This window comes from Zerene cesonia, unplaced genomic scaffold (assembly GCF_012273895.1).
Source record: "Zerene cesonia ecotype Mississippi unplaced genomic scaffold, Zerene_cesonia_1.1 Zces_u001, whole genome shotgun sequence".
Lineage (NCBI taxonomy): Eukaryota > Metazoa > Arthropoda > Insecta > Lepidoptera > Pieridae > Zerene > Zerene cesonia.
In genome coordinates this window covers 167962-182427 of record NW_024045131.1, presented here as the reverse complement: position 1 = coordinate 182427, position 14466 = coordinate 167962, and the positions used below count along the sequence as shown (strand labels likewise).

The 14466-nt window shown below is 34.7% G+C and overlaps 1 protein-coding gene across 1 annotated transcript in view; it reads right to left on the bottom strand.

Moving 5' to 3' along the window:
• The window catches only part of LOC119838206 (choline/ethanolamine kinase-like), a 21559-nt gene extending 16251 nt beyond the window's left edge, over positions 1-5308 (bottom strand). Inside the window, exon 1 of the mRNA XM_038364053.1 lies at positions 5109-5308. Coding sequence (XP_038219981.1) covers positions 5109-5129 — 21 coding nt within the window. The 5' untranslated portion in view covers positions 5130-5308. The remainder of the gene's footprint in view (positions 1-5108) is intronic.
• Positions 5309-14466: the final 9158 nt, after the last annotated feature.

The following is a 14466-nucleotide window of genomic DNA, read 5'->3' as shown; positions in this document are numbered from 1 at the left end:
TGTCCACTGAAAATCAGTGGAGAGTCTAAGTTCCTTTAATGGGCTTAGACTCTTATACACTGAGTGGATCTCCTGTTTTTACGAGGATATTTATCTTTTTGTCAATCAAATTACTCTTTATTAACTTTACCTTGTATAAATAAATGTATTTTCTTTCAATACGCCTATATTTTCCTGGATCTATTAATTTACATGCTTTGCTGCGATGGCTGCGATGAGCACATAATGGTTATCAGATATAATGTATGTAACTCATTGTATTTCACGTTTAAATCATCTGATGCAGGCAAAACAGATTCTATCTTCCTGTATATTCTTTTGAACGCCCCCCATCATGATGCGTCTTCTACCAAATTCTGCCTGCCTTCAGCCCTGATACGTTATTACAGTCCTTATCACAGTACCAATTAGTGTTTACAACTGCTTGCACACGACCGATAGCGCTATCTGGTTAAATGATGACTGTCTCTTTATCTCTTTCCGCTGATGACGAAGTGTTTTATGGCTTTATATTATATGCATTCGAGAGCAAAGCAGTGGGGGCTCAGTAGTGAGAACCTTGGACTTCAAAACCGATAAATTGGGGTTCGAAACCGGACGAGCGTGCAGGAAATAAATTGATTTTTCAATTTATCTGCGCATGTGGATAACATCACCACTGCTTAAAATGGTGAAGGAAAACATCGTGAGGAAACCGGCGTGTCCAAGAATCAAAAGTTCGACGACATGTTACATCTGCCCGCACTTGGCCAGCGTGCTGGATTATGCCCTGAACCCTCATAGGAGGCCTGTGTCCCAGCAGTGGGAACATATATGGGCTGATGATGATGATACGAGAGACGTTATTTTAGATCGACTTATAAAAATATCTACTCGTATAACCACAGAATTGATAACAGAGGTTAGAAGTGCCTAGTGGAGGGGGTAACCGCGACGCATATATTTGAAAACGCTTGTAAGTCAACCTGTATATTATTAAAACCAACACCACCGCACCGGTATTGCAAGGGGGAGACACCACTAGACACATTATAGATTCTAAAGTGAGAAAAAAGGTCAATACTTTGAACTAAAAACCCACAGAGGTATCGAGTAACAGAACCATAAAAAAATTATTACAATACGGACTTTTACGATTAACATAGCGAGTTCTGAACTACCGTTTCAAGCAAACTTCTTCAAGCAATTAACATTAATTTTATGACGTACGACGTAGCAGCATGAAAAATTCGATACCAACGCAGCTAGGTCTTTTAAACCCAAATAACCTAGGTACGTGTCACTAATGGTTTACTTCGATAGAATAACCTTGGTAACTTGTACGCTAAGTCACTACAATACATACGTACACAGTATAGCTTCAAGAGTTTCTGAGTTGTATTGTATTTTAGCCAACCGCAGCTAATTGGAGGAGGGAAATTTGCCCCTAGAACTTCTAACTACGGGGTAATCTTTCATGGAATCCAATAATTGAATTAATGTCGGATAGAAATGCAAATAAAAGTTCTTAACAAAATACTAAACCGCCAGACAGTCAGAACTAGATCTAGAATTGAACTTTCGAATGAAAAAAAAGAATCATCAAAACCGTTTTTCCCAGTCGCAAGTATGAGACAAAGCCAAGGTAAACAGTCGAATTGAGAACAAAGACTTTTTTTTCGAAGTCGGTTGAAGACACGTTTCGAAAATCCGTAATCATGGAATAACATGCATCTTAGAATTTACCAATCAATGCGCAATAGGATGGTCAAATATTCTTTTTCAATGACTCAACTGAAAATTTTTAAAACAAATTACATTCCAAAGTCGCGCCACATGAATAGCATCGATAAGATCCACGAACACCAACCATCACTCTTCAAATATTTACAATTATTCATTTACGACCCAAAGTGTTATCAAAGGCCTATGCAATATCAGCATTTCTGTGGTATTTTCCAATGAGCCTAAATCTTAGATATGGTATTGTTAGGCATTTATCTGCGCCGCGGCACGTGCCAGCTATGCTTGTAATCCTCACGATAACGCCTAATTACTTATGTACAATTGATGTATTTGAAGGCTTACATCTTATTGCTTTATCATTCCAGTGATAAGAGCAGCATTGTTCTAAAACTGGCGACCAACGACAATGTTTCTGGAAGGTTACATGTCTTCAGAAAGATGTAATGACCGTAATGTAGAAGACACTTTGGGATGAGGTTAAACTGAATGTCGAAACTAGATCAATTGCACAAACTCCATACACAGGGGACCATCAATATTTTCTAAAAATCCTCTGGAATCTAACAACTGTATGCTACACTTGTTATTTTTATCATCATCAGCACGTGTTGGTCTCCCTTACAGGTAAACAGAGTTCCTATGAGGATTTCTGCCTTTGTACCCGGCTTAGCGTAGTTAAGTAGATGCGACATGCCATCGAATTTGGTCTAGAATATTTTGGTACCACATTGAACCTTTTGTCTATATAAAATATTTATTTCTGATGCAAATTCTGACTTATAGTGAGCAAAACACGTGTGGGAAATACCATACTCTGAATAATGTTTCATAAAGGATTTTTTAACATAAAAAATATATATATGGAACCATATACCAGTTTACATCTCTACTGAGTTGATAATTTGAATCAAATGCCACATGATTTTATAAATGACCACTTATTGCAGACAATTCCATAAACAAATGAACAATAACAGTGCAATATCATCAGACACCGTCAATTAACCAATAAACTGCACTTAGCACTGATTTAGTCATTGTCACATTAATTTGAGACACTTAATTCCTACGCCGCCATATTGATTACATGGAAATTTTCCTCAACCATTTTATAAAATTAAACCAACTAATTAACTAGTTTTCCGCCCACGGCTTCGCCCGCGTGGTCCCACACACACACACACACATGCGCGCACACACGCACGATCACTTTAAATATTACATTTACAATAACACTCCAATTTAATAATAGTCACATTTTTATAAACACTTTAATTATTGTGATTTTATTAATTCTTGGTACAGTTCAGTTCCAATGGTTTATATGTGAGTGTGGAATGTTACAAGAATCATACTTGTGTATAGAGAAAGTGATGTGAAATGCATCTACCCTACAAGACTTAAGATTTTTATTGATAAACTAATGTGTAACATGATCCTTGGATAACCTACATCTACTCATGACAATAAATTGTGTATAACATATAAAACATAATAAATATTATTACTAAAGCTGATAACCTACTACGAAAATTACAAGAAAGGAAAAGGGGCTATATTTATGTACCTCATAGCTGTATTTTTATTATGTTTTTATTATTGAGAACCGTAAAGCTCAGGCATCACAATAATTTGAGAAAAAAAAATCTATTCATTTTACCTTCAAAAAAGGTCTTTCAAAATGTCAGACTAGGGGACCTATAGTCTCGACTCTTTCTATTAATTGATTTTAAATAGTAATCCACAAAATAAAAGGTATTGTATTATAATAAAAATAATATCTACTTACAACATAACATTTTATATTAAGTTAGTTAATAGGCAATAAATAACTTTTTCAATTAATTTCAAATGAAATCAATTAACTGCCTTTTTATATACCTATTTGTGATTTTATAGAATTATATATACAATTATATTATATAGTTTATATATACAACTAGCAAACGCGGCGAACTCCGTTTCGCCACCAGATGGCTTCGTTTTTCCCGCTTTTCTGTTAAAATTTTTCCTGAATTTTCTTTGCTATAAACCTCACGGAGCCCGAGACCTTTCCAACGAATGCAAAACCGTGGAAATCAGTTCGTGCTATCTGGAGTTATAGCGTCAGGAAGGAAAACCCGACTCATTTTTATATAGTAGATTATAATTGAATTTAAACAGTAACAGTAATCTGTGCTGGCCCATCCAAGATCTGATCAGTTTAACAGCAGTAGGGGCCTGATTATCCGCAGGGGAACAAATATGGGCTGAAGATTATGAATGGCAGTTGCAAACTATATGTAACTAGCTCCACACCCCGGCTCTGCTTGGATACAGTAGTAGATTTATTGTTATTGAAATAATAAAAACTATCCTATCTCTTAAGTTGGATCCAACTGCACATGGCGTGCAGATGTGATTAAAATTGGTTGAATAGTTTAGGAGTCCATCACAGAACAATGCAACACATAATTTGTATATATTAAGACATTCAAGGAACAAACAAGGAACAGTACATAATTTATTCATTCCAATATTTGTAGAACATAAATGGTAAAATAAAATTACATTTTTTTGCAAGAAAGAAATTCAAAAATAGGTGTTGTCACTATAAATCTAACTAACTGAATTATAAAGAAAATTGTTTACATAACCACCTAACATATAGAAAAATGTTTAAACAGCTTGGAAAAAGAACTACATAGTTTAATTAAAATTTAAATTAATCTTGTGACATGTTAATGTGATATGACATCCAATCACTTGTATTATCAACTGGTATATTTAAATTTTTATTTATTTCTAAATAGATAAATTGATTGAACATGAGCATATAATATTTAAACAATATTGTCATTGATAGTCCTTCTTTTTACACCTGGCTGAAATAAACATGGGCGGAGCTCGCCAGTTTTATTATCAATCAAAAATTGTAATATTATGTTAAACACAAACATATACTCTTTTGAATGTAAATCTTGCAATGTGACAAATTATCACTAGAATATTGGTTTTATTTAAATATTGTCAAGAGCAAAAATAAATAAGAGGTAGTCTTCAACAGTTCTTATATAGAAAACAACATTATCGCAACGATGAATAATGTATTGAATTATCTTGTTTGTATTAGAAATAAATGTATTTATTTGCAATTAATATTAACTGAGTGCGACGTCATCAACCTGCAATCTAGCCTTTTATAACCAAGATAGTGTAACATAATCATTTTAAAAGTTTGTATCAAAACTATGCGGAAAATTAATGTACAATTTCTTATTGAACTAAACACCGATGATGTGAAACGTCGCTAACAGCGTGCGTATGAAATTAATATCAAAATGTGCGAACTAAAAACAGTAAATCATAAACCATGTTAAACTAATTAGGCAAAGGAAACATACCCAATAACTGCTGCGATTCATCTCTACGCAACGCCGGTACCGAGATCGGACGCGAACTAACACGTTTTTAATTGAAGAAAACATTGTTGTTTCGTTACTGAATCACAAAGTGCACCACACAAATCACACTGCATTTATTTACCATTTTGAATTTTGACATTTAGCTTTTTTAACAAGTCTGCACATCACGCCCGTAACCCCTTTAGTTGCTATTGATTTTTTGACATTGACAATCAATATGTTGCCCTAAATATACTATATAGATTCCCGAAATCAACATAATTAAATGATGTAATATTTTTTGGTCAAAATCGTAGCACATAAGTGTCACTAACTAGACTTGGATTTTGTACACTTTCATCGTTAGTCATGGTTTACTGCCCAAAAATATACTATTATTTACGTTTATATCTCAAACTAAAAGATTCGTTAATTATATAATTAAAATAACATTAAAAACATCCATGAACATCCGTTTATGTTATCAGTTTATGTGAATGAGAAGTAATGTTAGTAAAATAAGTATTCTTTGCTAGAAACTTGTAGAAATAAGTTCTAGTAATGAATACGGATAAAACATTACAGCATATTATATTATTCAACGTGTACTTACTGGACTCCATTGTAAAATTTTTCATTAATTAAAGATCTTCATGAGTAAAGTTTCGTATCGCAAATACATACGTCACAGGGTGGTATGATGTTCGATACAAAAATGTTTCTTTTTGAAAACAATGTAAAATAAAATATGATATATTACCGGAACTAAACGGTTTACCTTCGCCATTGTTCTTTTTATTGTCTTCTTTTAAAATAGTCGTATAAATCAGATTTTTTAATTCAATTACAAAATTACACCGCAGTTACTTTACATTAATCACGTCCTTACTCCACAAGCTAAAAATACAAACTGACATTTCATATGACAGGTATTATGTCGAGAGATGTGAGCGAGAAGTCCACACTGAAAATTCAATAGCTCTCGTGGTATGAGCTGCATGTGAAAGAAGGAGACAGGCTATTATATTTACACGAAACTTTGCGAATATTGACGATATGCATTTTTTGCTGTCCAACCGCCAACGTGTCTACAACGTCATTATAATGCTAACAAAACTAAAAGTATATTATTCCCTTTCAAAGATTGACGCTAAAATTGCGTTTAATTTATCCAAGTTGTAGCATATTCGTACATTGAAGGGATATTTATCTCCATAATCCATTACCGTACTGTTTTATTGGCAAAATGTAGGTAAACTTTGCAAGTTAATTATTTTTAAAGAGTAGATCATAGGTGAGAGGTATCCATTTAGTAGATACTAATAACTCTTAGGTGAGGTACCAATCTATATTGTAAACACAAAACAATTATCTTAATATAATTTACTGCGTGGTATTTTCGTTTTCTTAGAATGATTGCAATAACAATAAATTAGTTCTGCTACTCATAGAGACTATATTACAAAGTATCATAAATATGTATGCGATAAAGATAATTTAGATGACACATTATATTAATACGATGTTTGAATTAAATTCAATAACTATCGCTTTAGTGCATTGTATTCGTTTACTAAGATACCTTTGATAATTCATTAAGCTTACGCATTATAAATTAATTACTTTGAAACATGTTTTTTTAATTAGGAACAAAATGTTTAAAAAATATGAGTGATTTATTAATCATTGCAGTTTGCATCGACTTTAAGTTAATTGAAACTATTTCAACCATGGTTGTGAGAACGATCTTAGAGTTTAAACTAATAATAAATTATTATTCCATACTTAGGTCAAACGGTTTGGGTGTATTGTAGTTAATAATTAAGACAATTTGAAAATTACTGAATAGAAAATTTTACTTAGATTCTTATCGGTGTTAGTTTATAGCCAACATTCCATCTTTATCGCACAGAAACGAAAAGTATCGTTTGTATACCAACAATTACAATGATTACAACTATATGTATATAGAATGAGGCATTTACCCTCTACGCTATAAGCAAATAATACAGTACTTACGAACAATCTCTATTACCACTATTTCCGGTTACTTCTATAAGTGGAAGTATAGACTGGCAACATCCGCTTTACAGAATGAATCTTTTCCTTACTAAAAATATACATAAGTGTCCATATTATTTTAAAAAAGCTAAACCATCGGAATTAGGTCCTCAATACCAAAAAGAAATGTAAAAAATGTTTAATACTTGTTTTTGCTTAAATTTCCACCCAGTACTCTATGCAACGTTTTGAAAAATGCTATTTTACTTTATAGAAAAAGATGGCAGCCCTATCGTCGTCATCTTTCAGCCAATTTGTAAAGTAAATACCAATAGAAAGCAAGCAAACACTTCATATTTGAGTATTTTTCTGTTTGATGCCATTTTAATTGAAACTAATAGACCCATTTCTATCTCTTACCTCCTGTTTAATTATTATTTATTTCAATCAGTCACCCTATCTAACTAAATGTTTAATGTGTATATTTGTCTCTTTCTTGGTCATGCTTTCACGTCGTAACAGAGCGGTTTTATGGTATGATTTTTGTGTCTAGAGATAGGACGCTGGAAACGGATAATAGGCTACTTCTTACCGCGGTGAAATATCTCATTTCCACGATCATGATCACGCGAGCAACAGCTAGTAAGCTATATTTAACAAACGACTTTTTATAGGTATGTAAGTTACCCTCATTTGGGATTGAAAGCAATTTCTTAAAAAATAATTGTATACACTTACTTTAGCATCTTGTTTCGTCTTATGTGACAACCTCTGATTCTTCTGTATAATGGCTGAATAGTTTTTCTCGGTCTGCCAGAAGAAGAAAATGTCTATGTTAATTTAAATTATTTCGTAATAAATACATCGGCTCAGAAGACGTGTTTATCATGATTTTTTTCCATATTTCAACACACGTAATACAATGTGACTCACACAATAAGGGGATAATAATTATATACATCACACATTATAGTAAAGTTTTAAAAACGTCGAAGAAAAATTAACCATTTCTAAGTATATTACAAGAAGCTGGACAAATTGAAGTGACTTAGACAAACATTACCTATTTATTTTGAAATTTAGCAATTTTGCTAAATCAATATAAAATTATGATGAAATTTCATTGGATATTGTGATAACATAATACATAATACTATATTATAAATTTGTCAACCAACCATTTGCTTAAGGGTCTGCAAAAGTCCTTATTGCATAGAAATTACTTCTTTTGGTTTGATAACTGTTGTATTTCAAAATGTAAGATCTTAATGATTGACTTTGATAAAATGTTGTTATGTTATTTTTATGACATATCTATATGCGCAAATAGAATCATTACGTAATAATAAAAAAATACTTTAAAAATATCACGAAGTTTTACAGACGAAAAGCTATTATTTGCTACAGTTTTAATAAAGACAATTTTAAAAATGCCAGTTGTGTCCCGCGGACACCACGTGCAAAAACTTTCATCCCCCTTATTTATCCTTTGGTTAGAGACAAATAACCTCGGCCTTTAATGATTTTATTTCATGTTTCGTCATTAGAACGACGTTGGCATTAATATTATCAGCATTAAGAGCTATTAACTGTCCTCGACAACTATGCTACCCGTTAGCGAAAACATAGTTACATCGGTGCAGCAGCTTTTGAGTATCGTAAAAAAAATCGTATCGTAAAAATTTGATTTGCCCTCATGTAGTCTAGGACCTGGGCACGCCCACGTGCTTCCCGCTGTTAAGGGGTAAGGGATAAGGAAAAGATTGATGACTGAAAAGAAGGAAAGGACTGGGAAGGGTGTGGAAAAGGAAACGGGCCTCCGGCTCCCCCAGTCCTCACGAACCGTACGAAAAACAATAGCATGCTATTATTTCTCACCGGTTTTCTATGAGGTTTTGGTATAGCCCCGATACGAGTTAGCCCAATTCGTGCTGAAGCGTGCTCAACACCTCCATATTATGTTATTTATGTTAAGCTATTTAAAATGATATAATGTGCCTAGTATTTACGTTACTTAAGTTTGCTTAATAAGTATTTTGTATCGCTATCTCATTGGGCGCGTCCTGAGTGATCTTTATAAAAACATGATTTATAACAAGTATATGGTATGCATCAAGCGCTCACCCTCTGCACCTGCCGCAGCTCGAGGTTCTGCAGGCGGCGCTCCATGAAGCTCATGCGCTTCTGGAAGTCATCCGCGATGCAGCGGCACAGGTTCACCGACTCGCCGAAGATGCGCGCCTTGCATTGCAGCTGCTCGAAGTCGGAGCGAAACCTGCGCAGGTTCACAAGGGTTCATTTGTTTAACCGTTAAGCAAGTGATAAACATACTGTTAGATGCAACGTCTGGTTTCATATTTGTTGGATGAGTAATTGTCATATAGCTGTCACTGTTTCTTGTCAAAACTTGCTTAGATGTTGAAACCTATGAAACATCGCCTTGCTTGGAAACGGGGTGCAGCGCCCGACCGAGTACGACTCTTCCGGTATCCTCCATTCATGCGGCATGCGGCTTGGTATGTGGTAGTCGAGCACGCTTCGGCACGAATTGGGCCAGCTCGCACCGGGGAAGTACCACACCCCCACAGAAGACCGGCGTGAAATAGCATTCTGCTGTGTTTCGTTCGGTGAGTGGGGGAGCCGGAGGCCCATATCCTTTTCCTTATCCTTCCCAGTCCTTTCCTTTATTCCTATCGCCAATCCTTTCTTAATCCCTTCCCAAAAAGGCGGCAATCCATTTGTAGAGGCGTAAGGTCTGCAATGGACCTTATGCCTCTCCAAATGTTCATGGGCGGTGGTAGCGCTTACCATCAGGCGTCCCACCAGCTCCATTGCCGACTGTAACATAAAAAAAAAAAAAAAAAAAAAAAAAAAAAAAAGCCAAAGCCGATGTTCGTGGTCCTCGTCAAGGGAACCAGGGTGAATATTCAGTTTCCATTTGTGAGCGATCACTACCGCGCATGAACGTTTGCAGGCAGGCCTGCTGACTGAATTCTTTTATTATTTTTAAATAGGTCGTTGATAATTTTTATGTCAGACATTTATTTGATAGAGCTTATGGTCCTCGCCATAATCTCACATGCGCTTAATTTAAAACTTTCACTAAAAATGTATTAGTTCAGAGAGCCTACTAAAGCGTCAATGAATATCTGGAAGATAAAAACCCATGGAATGTTGTCGCTTAAGAACCAAAGTACAATTCTTCGTACAAATTAAGCTGGTATAGCGTACAATTCTATTGGATATCCGTACCGATGTATTGAAGAAGTGAGCGAGGATTTGGAAGTGGAAGTGCCGGCGTCCGCCGTGCTAGTGGAGGAGCTGGTCTCCCGGCGCAGGCGCGGTGCGGGCCCGCCCTCGCTACTTGACGAAGACCCATCCAACGCCAGGTGGCGCATACCACGACGCATTCTTCATGAGGCTCTCAATTACATCACTGTTTACCAGAGATTTTGAACGAATAAACATCCAGTCTTCATTGCTTACACAAGACACTCGCAAATTTGGACATCGACTGACAGTTGTCGATAGGCCGATATTGCAGTTATTTTGAGTTGTGACAAAAAAGGTCTGCATGGATTTTGGATATGTGACAAATAATTATCCTCTCGATATAAACGTACCTACAAAAAAGTGATTATAGCGGTAATATAAAAAAATACTCACATTGCACATTTTTTGTGACGCACACAATTGTTTATTAACTGTTTATGTTGGAAATGTGCATATCTTAAAAAGATATCGCATTTTCCATCCTCTCACGATCCGTGCGTATGCAATCGTTTGCGTTAATGTTGGAAGAAATTAATGTTTCATTCTCGCTTCGTACAAATAGATACAGTAAAGGGGGGTTATTAGTTTAGATGAAGGCAGATCACACTCTAGCCGGGTGCCCCACGAGGGCCGAGCTGTGAGCTCACAATTGTAGGTAGTGACAGATCTGGCACGCAACCATACGTCTTGCGAGATGATAATATCGTAGAAAGAGGGGGCAGAGATCTCATGCATACTTAATTCGGCACCAGCGTCTTTTTAGGCGTCGGAGTCGCAATACGAGACCTGCTACGCAACGACGGGCGCCGGATGAAAGGATTGGGGATTAGTTGTTTGAGTTACGTTTTTCTTATTCTTTTTCCTTCAAGCGGAAAGGACCTTGCTGTTAAGGTAAGAAATTAAACTACATATAATGGATTTTTTTTTGTTACTATGGCAAACCCCGCCTGTTTACAATATATGTTATGTATAATACGATTATACGTACGTGTATATGTATATGCACACAAATAAATGTTAATTTATTATTAGATAAGATTTACTTTACGTTTTTCTATACTTACATATATGTCTAAACATTTTATTATATTATATTATCTGTGGCTGTACTTTAAATAATTGTTAACAATATATAAAATAACGATTAAAACAATACAGTGTATATCATAATTATAATTCTACTTATAATCATAGTGTTTTCGCTTATTATTAACTACTTCCAACTAATTACTAGCTGTGACCCGCGGTTGAAACCGCGTAAGTCCGTATCCCGTAGGAATATCGGTATAAAAAGTGCCTATGTGTTATTTCACTTGTCCAGCTATCTACGAAGCAAAATGGTATTATTATTCACCAATAGATGTCAGGAAAAAAAACACGAATAAAACACGAATATGACATTTTATAAAAAAAAAATTCCTAGCTAGATCGATTTATCGCCCCCGAAACCCCCTATATACTAAATTTCATGAAAATCGTTGGAGCCGATTCCGAGATTCCAATTATATATATAGGTATATATATACAAGAATTGCTCGTTTAAAGGTATAAGATTACACACATATGTCGTGTTTCGTTTCCGTATAATATGATCGCGATGTATTATCGATGTTTGACATAGAGACTAGAGTATGCCATCAACGGTTGTCAAAGTCTTGTAACTGTCAATCACCACGACATTTGTATTTCCGCGTTCGACCGTCTCGCTCGATCCGATGTGCGCGAGCGCCGGCCCTCGAGGACAAGCGTGTCACAAATCGGATTATTATTGACGTGAAAGTCATCGAGTGCTGCAGCATCTCTTAAGGTACGTGGTGCATCATTTGCTTCTTCTGTTCCTGAACATCGATATATTTAGTCATAACATAATTGACCCTAATGTAGTAGAAGCCACCCGCTATTTCGGCTTACTGCGGTTCTACATTCTTACCCGGGATTTTCGCGTATCAATTATAATATCCAGAAGCTTATGGTATTACTGGTCACACGTAATTCATAATCTAAATTCAAATTCAATTTCCTAAGTATTAAGTTCTTTGTTTAACAAAATAAGAAACTATTATAGGATTTTAGTAAGCAAACACATAATTATAAGTGCATTCGAGGGTAGATTGAAAATCGACCGTCGAATATTCTAGCGGTGCGCTCAGCACATCATAGATAACTTGTTAATGCAAGTTATAATGCGTTTTCATTCTCATTATCGTTTTCACCTAACTCACAAATCACACGCGATTTTCATCCATAACTTTATGTCCGTTAAGGTCAAGTAATCATTTAATTGTTTCATTTTACTTTATCGTTTGAAAAATTACATCAAAGTTTAACATTGTTATTCAATTGTTTATTTTAAAAATATTTTTACATTTCGTTCATTCGATATTTAAATTTAATTCAACAAGATGTCTTTATTAAGAAAACACTCAAATCGGAAGTTGGATTCTTTAAAATTAAAAACCTAAATCGGTGGAAGAATATTATACGACTTTGGACTTATCGACCTTGCGTAGAAAACGTAATATAGCGTTTAAAAAATTATCGAAGGCGTTAGAAATAGGAAATGCGGTTCTCAGTGACTGTACTGTGACTGTACACTACGAGTTTTATCTTATAATCTGAAAACTAAACATATCGTATCAAATTTCAACATTGCTCATTTAAATATACTCGATTTGACGGACGTCGCCGGTAACGAAATAGAAATTCAGGAACAATTCGCTGATTGTTATTTTCCGTTTACCCAAAACTACATTGCCACACTTTTCGGGCAATATTAAGCAGTGCTCTGAGTTTTATGATGTGTTTGATTCTTTTATAAAAATAATAAAGACTCTTTAGGATACGAAAAATTTCCATAAAATAATTTGTTATCTTAAGGGGATACGTAATCGGTTATTATGGCATTCTCTTTGACTCTCGAATATTATCGTGCCGCGGATGAAGCTCTCAATAATCGCTAGAAATGTAAACGAGCAGCACTAGCTTTAAATAAAGCAACGCAACTGGGTTTCCATATGTTAAGAGGAAGGACTTTTAATTGAATAAATAAATGTTTGAGTTAGATAGAAATATACTGTCGCGATTTTGTGGAGCAATATTCGAATACTGACTTGTTGTCTTATTATAAATTAAGGGGTTTTTACCGATCCAAATGCGATGCCTAATTTCTAGATAACTTGGACTACTCAGAGTCGATCAAAAAAACGTTTCGACTCTAACTATGTTCAGATAAATTATAACTTTAAGTTTTATGTGTACATTGTTGGTATGGCTTAACCAACACAAGAATCCACTTCGAGAGACCACGACGTCACTTGTTCTATCGGCACTAATGGTTGAGTTTTATTTGAAGGCATCGGTCAAAAATACTTTTTAAGATTTTTTTTCTTTGTTATGAAACAATTCTTTTAAGCTTAATAATTAGTTTTAGCAACGTCATTGGTTAAAATCACTCTAATTATAAATGAAAGCATCGGTCAAAAACACTGCCGATTTTTTTTAAACTCAAAAATTAGTTTAATCAACTCCTTAAGTTAAAACCACTCTTTTTATAACGGACAGCATCGGCATTCTTTTTCTCTGTGATGAAACTAATTTTTAAGTTTTATAAATTAGTTTTTTGTAACGTCATTACTTAAAATCTCAATAATTTTTTGGCTAACTACAAACAAAAACTCTTTCACAACTATCCTCTACATATATTCATCACTCATATTTAACGTTTGTAGTAATAGCTTTCTCTTCAAATTTAGTTTTGTGTAGGGAAGAGGCCTTTGCAAAAATACTCTTAAATTTATATATATTTTTTCGGTATCTATTTTACTACCAACATGACGACTATCTTTCAACCTTTATTGCTTTTTTTGTGCTAATACTCACGACATAAACTTCACTACTTAGCACTATATAATGAAATGTATGAAATAGCTCAAAAACAAAATGTTTTTTTTTTCTAGTTAGGTGGCAAGTTCTCATTGCCCACTCTAATTAATTATAACTTAAGACACGGGTTAGGTTAGGTTTTGGGTTAGGTTAGGTTTTGGGTTAGGTTAGGTTTTGGGTTAGGTTAGGTTTTGGGTTAGGT